This window comes from Miscanthus floridulus, chromosome 7, assembly GCF_019320115.1.
Source record: "Miscanthus floridulus cultivar M001 chromosome 7, ASM1932011v1, whole genome shotgun sequence".
NCBI classification, from domain to species: Eukaryota; Viridiplantae; Streptophyta; class Magnoliopsida; order Poales; family Poaceae; genus Miscanthus; species Miscanthus floridulus.
The window spans coordinates 26429885-26438164 of record NC_089586.1 but is presented as its reverse complement, the minus strand read 5'-3'; the positions used below and the strand labels follow the sequence as shown (position 1 = coordinate 26438164).

At 46.3% G+C, this 8280-nt stretch overlaps 2 protein-coding genes across 2 annotated transcripts; both read left to right on the top strand.

Annotated features, from left to right (window-relative positions):
• The first annotated feature begins 1595 nt into the window (after positions 1-1595).
• Positions 1596-2310, top strand: LOC136465253 (putative F-box/LRR-repeat protein At4g15060). Its single transcript, XM_066464062.1, has 2 exons — positions 1596-1859; positions 1912-2310. The coding sequence occupies exons 1-2, from the start codon at positions 1596-1598 to the stop codon at positions 2308-2310; spliced, it is 663 nt and encodes a 220-aa protein (XP_066320159.1).
• On the top strand, positions 2311-4757 carry LOC136462892 (uncharacterized). The gene is made up of 3 exons (XM_066461935.1): positions 2311-2519; positions 2908-3087; positions 3800-4757. The coding sequence occupies exons 1-3, from the start codon at positions 2340-2342 to the stop codon at positions 4115-4117; spliced, it is 678 nt and encodes a 225-aa protein (XP_066318032.1). The 5' UTR covers positions 2311-2339; the 3' UTR covers positions 4118-4757.
• The last annotated feature ends 3523 nt before the right edge of the window (positions 4758-8280 follow it).

Here is an 8280-nt window from a genome sequence, read left to right as displayed (position 1 = left end):
AGAAAATTATATGGACCCTAGGTCCAAAACATCATCCGTGAGACCCGTGCTTCCATGGCTGCCACATGGTGCTCACAAAAAATCAAACTTCTGTGGTGAGCTGGTGCTGTGAAAGGCTTGAGCGGTTGAGCCCTTAACTCACGGGGGCAGGTGTTGTGGTGAGCTGGTGGTCGTGCGATTTATTTGCCATAATGATTGGATATGGGCGACCGACTCGTCCACGCGCCTCCCGTGGGCCTGCGGAGCTGCGCGGCCCCCTCCCTCTCATGACCCATCTAAAACTACGCTCCATCGTTGAGAACGGACACATTTCTCTTCCTCCCAGCCAACACCGCTCCTCTCCATCGCGTGTGCCCGCTCCTCTCCATCGTGTGCGTCGCTCGCTCCCTCCATGACCGGCAGTGGCCCGCTCCTCTCCATCGCGTGCGCTGTCGGCTCCCTCCATGCCTGGTGGCGGCGCCCTCCCCCACCGTGGCATCCTCCTCCCCACACCTGGCAGTGCCTTCTCCCACACCAGCGGCTCCTTAACACACACGACATCCTCCTCCCCCACCCCGACGTCTCCTTCCTCCACCCTGGTGTCCTCCTCCCCCACCCTGGTGGTGCCCTTCCCACGACAACGGCGTCCTCCCCCACAAGGAGCTCCCAACGCCCTCAGACCCAGTGGCCATGGCGCTCCCCGCGCCAGGATCTCTCTCCCCCCTGTGTTGCAATTGTATGTTTCAATTGTTTCGGACGTTTCAGAAGTATGTTGCGGTTAAATCATATGGGTGTTGCAAAAGTAGATCGGAGGATGTTGCACATGTTGCAAGTGTTTTAAAGGCATGTTGCAAGCATTTGTTAAAAATGTTTCACCTATTTATAGACGTATGTTGCAATCGTTCTGATCTAGATGTTTCATATGCTTCACGCAAATGTTGCAATAATATGTTCTAAATGTTTCAGTTGCTTCAGTCTTATGCTGCAGCAATTATTCCATGTTGTTTCAAGTGTGTTATTCGAGCGTTGTTTCATATGCTTCACACAAATGTTGCAATAATATATTCCAAATGTTTCAGCTACTTCAGTCTTATGTTGCACCAGTTGTTACATGTTGTTGCAAGTGTTTTATTCGAGCGTTTTATGTTGTTCGCCCGAGAGGAGCCGGCAGATGGGGCGTGTGGCTCGTCGGGGGCCTAGCAGACGGAGGCGTTGGGTGCCGGGGGACGGGGGTGATGCGGTCAGGGAGGCGCTGAGGCGGTGCGAAGGTGGACGCGGTGGGCTGCGGGGCGAGCTGGGGGCGTGCAGCTCGCCGAAGGGCCAGCGGAGCGGGCCAGGGACGCGCTGGGGCGTGCGCGTGGGGCGGGGGCAAAAGCCCGGACACTTGATTAGCCGATTTATTTACCAAGCCAATTGGACTTTTGCCTTCGTCATATCTTGTGCGAGTTTGTTGATCCCTTCCGCTCTTTGGGCTGTGTTGGTGGGCCGTGGAAGGCCGTCCGAGTCCGACGTTGCCACGCCGAAAGATATACACAGTCAAACAATCATCAATCCTGAACCCCAATCCCAAGTCCCGACCCTAGCCGATTCATTCCAAATCATCCACTGCCTTTCCCATGGAGCAGCCTGCAATCCGCCGCGGCGGCGCGGAGGACCACATCAGCCGCCTCCCCGACGAGCTTCTGCACACCATCCTCGTCCGCTTGCCTTCCGCCGCGGCGGCCGCGCGCACCAGCGTCCTCTCCCGCCGATGGCGAGGCGTGTGGGCCCACATGCCAGAACTCGTCCTCTGCGGCAGCCCTGCTCCTGCGACGCCGCCCTCAACTCCTACGCCGCACCTACGCTCCGCAGCCTCAAGATCGACGTCAGCGGAGTCGACGGTGCGACGTCCCCGCGCACCGTATCTCTCTATGGCTCCGCTTCGCATCCCAGCGCATCGCTGGCAAGCTACGCCTCCGTATCGATCTGAAGGAAGATGCCCGAAGGTACAGGGATGTGAAGGAGGAGCTCGCGCTGCCCATCTGCGATAGAGCTACGGAGATCCACCTCAGATTCTTGCCAGAAGTTTTTCTCCGGCCGCCGCCGACCGGCTCCTTCTCGGCCCTGACCGATCTGATGATATCATGCGGCCAAATGGACGGCGGCGAGCTGGGGCGCGCCGTGTCCTCTCTGCAGTGTCCGCGCCTGCGGAAGCTCTATATCTATGTGCCGAATCTTGTCCCCGTCTGCGATGTCTCCACTCGAGTGTCTCGACTACAATGCCATGAAAACCGGCAAGTTGTAGGTCAACGCCCCAATGCTACAAGAGATTTCTGTGAGTCACGCTGCTGAGGCTTGCATTATTGCCCCGTAAGCTGGAGATGGTTAGGTGGAGCGGCGGGTATAATCCTGGCCTCCACCAGTTTGATGTGTCCGGGCGTCGTCTTCAGTCACTATACATCATGCACTCGTCCTTTCTTGGAGTGCTGATATCGTCCACACAATTGATGAAGAGATATGATTCTGCCAAGGAGCTGATAGTTTCTCTTGGACTTTATCGGGTAAATTTGTTTATGTACAAAATTTCACAACAAATTCAAGGTTAAATGTTATGTTCGCAAACCAGGGAAAAAATTACAATTTTGTAAAAAGTAGCCAAGCTAAATTCAATGCAAAACTTGATAATTTTGAACACAACTTAGTGAAAACCCCTGCTTGCATTGAAGCCATTGCTTCCCTATCCTTGAGAACTTTAATAGCTGTTCGGAAGACACGAGTTAAGAGAAACTTTTCTATCATTCTATTCTTATAATTCATCAATAGGGCCAATATTAATTACTCTGTTTCAAGAATTAGAGCTGAAAATTTGGTAAATTTGCAAATAAAACTACTGATAATTTGCTGATTTCATCTTCTCGTTAAACTTAATGAAAATTGTGCATATGGCAGGAAATAGCTGGATATGTGACCTTCCTGATGGAAATGGATAAGCTTCCAATATGTGAATCCCTTATAATTCTTTTCCTGGCGAATCACCATGCTCTTACAGCAATGATGTTTCATCTCCTTAGGAGATGCAGCTGTATCAGGAAATTGAAATTATTTCTTGATCAGTTTAGTCCACCGAAGGTACTTCTAAGTTTTTAGCTTTGTGTGTGTGACTATATCATCCGTTGCTTTAATTATATGAATTTTGAATCATGCGATCTCTGCAATCAAGGAATCTGGCCATAGGTCTGCACTCACAGTATATCAGGAACTAATGTTTTATCACATTGTCAAGACTTTCTTATGGTCAAATGAAAAAAATGATTTCGTATTATACTATAATGTGACTTTTACTGTTTTGCATGAAGATAAGTATAAATTAGTAAGTTAGAAGTCGTTAGTTATAAAATATATAGTTATATAATAAATTAGATTACAGCTCTACATTTCTCCAGCTATACATGATGGAAAAGGAAATTCGTTTAGCAGTTCAATATGCAATGCCACAACACATCAACTAATTAACTAACAGCTTTTTTTTTTCCCCTAAAAACAAATGCAATATGGTTGGTCTAGTCTACACAAGGGAGGAGAGTGAGAAGAGGGAGCTGATTCACAATAGTTAGTGTAGTCGATATAGGTTCCATGTAAGAAAGTTTGTATAACATAGGAAATCAAGAACTTAATTAATCCAAACCCAAAACAGTAGTGGGTACCAATACACATGCTATAGCCTATATCACATACATTCATGTTGAGAACTAGGTCGGGTGCTCTCCTCCAAAAGGGCAAACATTAGCATTGTTTCTTCGAGACATGTCCTGTCTGCTAACATTTTTTTACTTATTTTCAGAAGACATTTTGTTCTGTGTCAGGCTGTCCTTGTCTTCTGCCAGAGAATTACAGGCTGGATGGTATCACATTTGATTCACTTGAAGAGATTGGAATCAAATTCTTTACAGGTTCAGATGAACATGAGCAATTTATGAAATTGTTGCTGTCCAAATGCAACACGGCAACCCTTAAAAGGGTGGACATTACGGTACCACTTGCCCCTGTTTCTTCGGGGATCATGGAGGCTGTTGAAAGGATCCGGAGTGTGTGGCATCCTAACAGCAAGACCCAATTTAACGTGCACGCCAGTGAGGCGGTGAAGCCATTGGCCTCCTGATATAGAGGATGCTCATGCAAGAGCCCTTCAGTTGTACGAGAACATTGCTAGAAATCTCATGGATTGAAGAACACAAAGTTACTGCAATTTTTATGTTAGTTTGATTCTGAGTATTCAAATTGTGGAAGGGAGTATATATTACTAATGTTTTGGTGCTATATAAAAGAAATTCCTACATGCTGGTACCTCAACAGAGCTATAAATAACAGGGTAGGCCCTCTCAGCTGACACAGGGATAGAAATTAATCTGAAATTTGCTTGTTTCAGTCTGGTAGGAACCCGAGATTGTGGAAATTCGGGGGTTAAAGTCAGACCTTATTGCAAGGTTCACCTTTGTTTTTTATTATATGGTGTGCAGTAAAAAAATGCTTTATGTTTTGGCTAACTCTGGCTCGGATGTTGAACTGAAAGCTCCAACGAAGTGCAATCTTACCCTGAATTTTGATAGTGAACCAGCAAAGGTGTAATTATGATTGAAGTTGCTTGACTTGGATATGTTAATCTTTGTCTGTGCCAATTCTGAAGGAATGAAGAACTTGAACTGAATTCTGATAGTGAACCAGCAAAGGTGGAATAATGATTGAAGTTGCTAGACTTTTATTTGGACAGGTTAATCTTTGTCTGTGCCAATTCTAAAGCAACGAAGGACCTGAAACTGGTGAAATGTAAAATGCAAAACTCCAGTACATCTTGCTCATTGCGCCATGATTCTTAGTGGGCCTATTGTGTCCATGTTATTAAAGAGGTTCTTATTGTACCTAGAAGTTTATATAAATTAAAATTTGAACTATGGAAACGGCCAAGCATGTCTTAACTTTGGGCGGGGGCTCACTCACTCCTATCAGCAACGGGCTTCCGGCCACCCGGTGCATCACAGAAGAGACTGCAGTGTTGGAGTTGCTTCCCCAGTCATCAGTCAAGTGCTTTGAAACTTGAGAGGTTTGACAAAATTGCACGTAAGCTAAGCAGGCTTCTGAGTTTAGGCAAGCTTCTGATCCTGAATCTTTTAGTATCATGAAAGTGCTCATGTTATTCAAGCATGACATGGCCGGTCTGGGCCATGGACCTTCTCTCTAAGGGCGTCCTCAACGGGAAGCTCGGAGCTAGCTAGATGCAAACGTGGAGGTGAGAGAAAGCTAGAATACATGCTCGCTAGTGACGGCAAACTTGCTAGGCTATTTTACTTAGATTGAGAACAGCAAAGCATAGCGTGAGACAAGAGATGGGGCAAGCTGCCTCGAAGGAACAACTAATCATTCTATTTTCTCTCTGTTCCACATCAGCTGTCTACATCGTCAGTATCACTGGGGACGCCCTAATGATGCGGACACCGGCGGTTCGCATTTGTTGGCAATAGATAAGGTTGCAATTATTGGTCTCTCCCCTCCCATTGCGAAAATTGACTCTACACTACACATGCATGTTTTAAAAATCTAGCGTTACAATGAGCATGTAGGAGTCCACCCACCAACCCCCCAAGCTAGGTTTTTGCATGTCCATCCTTGCGTGATGCTGATCTTCAAAAAAAAAAAATCCTTATGTAATGTTTTATAACATGCAACTGAGATTGGCGACTCGGTGAGCGTGGGATTGATCGAGTGATTGGCTGGGCCAAAGTATCGCGCGGGGAGACGGGGTGAAAGTCAGGTGGACATTCACAAGGGGAGGGGAGGGGAGGGGAGGGGAGGGGAGGTGAAAGCCGGGTGGATGATTGCCCTACGTATATTTTAGTTGTAGAGATTAGCAGGCTTGAACTGGTTTCAATCCTATGATGGTTATGTGCTTTTTGTTCACTCTCTAAACCGCCTACTCCTAGGGCGCTTGGTCACCCAATGCATAGTGTTGTAAACTAAAACTCCTTGATACAACGATGAATAAATCTTTTACATATTGGAGAAAAGAAAACATCCAAAAGCTTCTCTGGATGGTTTTGTATTGAAAGCATCTAGGCTCCTAGTTGGGTTTCGGTGATTAATGACAATACGAGATTACTATGACTAACGTGTGTTTTGCAGAGGCAATTAAGTTAGGTCATGGTAGTGGCAATTGATTGGGCAATCATGGTTGTCATGCCCCTACGATGGAAATCATTTCGCTTTTCAAAGGATCGACGACAAGGTTAAGGATGGACTAGTTTTAAGTGTCGTTTGGTGTTGAAGAGACACTTAGAGTAGTTTATGACTTTGTTTTTCTTTTGGCCGTACTATTAAGGGGGGTATGGACTAGTAGCTTAATCTAGGTGAGTCTAGTGTATTAGGTGTGGTGCACACTTATCAAATCTAGCACTAGGTAGCTCCTAAGTAGCCCTAAGATCAATTGGAGAAAACTTCATTCACATATGATTTCGAGTTGGAAGTGAATGGAGGGTCAAATGTTGACCGGACGCTGGTTCCGGTATGACCGGACGCTGGCAGTAGAGTCTGGTCAGTTCATTTGATCAAGTGAAGTCGTCTGGATGCGACCGGACGCTGAAAGAAATGTGATCGGACGCTGGGTGTCAGAGTTCAGTCAACTCCAGTAAGGTTCCAGAGAGGGAGAATCCTGATCGGACGCGTCCGGTCAGTGCTGACCAAACGTTGGTCAGGTTCCGATTGTTGATCGGACGCTGAACAGCAATGTGACCGGACGCTGGGTGCCAGAGTCCGGTCAACATCAGTAAGGGTCCAAAGAGCAGTTTTCGTGATCGGATGCGTCCGGTCAGTGCTGACCGGACGCAGGTCAGAGTCCGATCACAACTTAATGGCTCTGTGGTGGGGAGAACTAACCGGAGCATCTGATCACCCCGCAGAGTGCTGACTTAGGCACATAACGGTTCGTTTTGAATGAGGGGGTATAAATACTTCCTCTATTCATTCAAGGGAGTACTCTTGCCCATTTCAACAGCTAAGAAACACCCTTGAGAGTGCCAAGGAGAGCAAGAGCCTAGTGATGTGATTGAGATTTGAGAATCCAAGATTAAAGCCTCATTAGTGAAAAGAGAGTAGCAAGTGTGCATCCACCCTTCTCATTAGGCTTGTTGTGGTTAAGTGAGAGTTCTTGCTTATTACTCTTGGTGATTGCCATCACCTAGACGGCTTGGTGGTGATTAGGAGTGTGGTGATCATCCGGCGGAGCTTGTGAATGACCCAACTCAAGTTGTGAGCGGTTGTGGGTGATTCACCACGACGAAGTGTCGAAGAATCAACCCGTAGAGAGCACTTGATCCTTGCACAGATCAAGAGGGATCTACACCCTTGCGCGGGTGCTCCAACGAGGACTAGTGGGGAGTGGCAACTCTCCGATACCTCAGCAAAACATCACCGCATTCCTTCTCCTCTCTTTACTTTAAGCATTTACATTTGAGCAATTCAATTCTTGTCTTTACATTCTTAGAATTGTCATGCTAGAGTAGGATTGGAACTTAGGGTGCTAAACTTTTGTGCGGTAGATCAATAGAATCACTTTCTAGGCACAAGGGGTGAAGTGGGCTAAGTATATGGTTTATTTATTGCAAAGAATTTTAGAATTAGCTCAATTCATCTCCCCTTTTGGGCATCTTGATCCTTTCAATTGGTATCAGAGCCTCGTGCTCATGTATTTAGGCTTAACCGCCTAGAGAAAGATGTCTCACGGAGATGGACCTCCTCCTATCTTTGAGAGAGATGTTGGAAAATCCTCATGGAGGCATATTTAGAAGCTCTAGATATTGAAATTCCTAGAGCCGCCTCTCAAGGTTTCTCAAAACCTAGGGATCCCATGCACCTTCAAGGCGATGAAGTGAATTACAAAAAATAGAATGCAAAGGCTAAAAACACTATCTTTAGAGGCATTTGCAAAGATGTGTTTAACCGGGCGAGGAACCACAAAGACACCCATGCACTATGGTCGGATATTTATGCGCTCCATGAGGAAACTAAGAGCGAGCGTGAGGAACGCTATCATCTTGTTATGAAAAAGCTTAATTCATTTGAGATGCTTTCGAAAGAAAGTACTAATGAAATGTACTCAAGCTTAAATGTTCTTGTAGAGAAAGTCAATGGGCTTGGACTTACATAAATGCAACCATCCGATGTTGTAAGAAAAATCTTGAGTGTCCTCCCTATTGACAAATATGGGCATATTATGACCGTGCTTCATCAAGGTGATCTTTTCACCGCTACACCAACTCAAATCTTGGGAAAGAT

Bases quoted from the DNA above. Each gene is read 5' to 3' on its own strand.
- LOC136465253 (XM_066464062.1), top strand. From the start codon at position 1,596: ATGGAGCAGCCTGCAATCCGCCGCGGCGGCGCGGAGGACCACATCAGC. The intron at 1,860-1,911 runs GTGCGACGTCCC...TTCGCATCCCAG, and splicing joins CGACGTCAGCGGAGTCGACG to CGCATCGCTGGCAAGCTACG.
- LOC136462892 (XM_066461935.1), top strand. From the start codon at position 2,340: ATGGTTAGGTGGAGCGGCGGGTATAATCCTGGCCTCCACCAGTTTGAT. The intron at 2,520-2,907 runs GTAAATTTGTTT...TGCATATGGCAG, and splicing joins TTTCTCTTGGACTTTATCGG to GAAATAGCTGGATATGTGAC. The intron at 3,088-3,799 runs GTACTTCTAAGT...ACTTATTTTCAG, and splicing joins ATCAGTTTAGTCCACCGAAG to AAGACATTTTGTTCTGTGTC.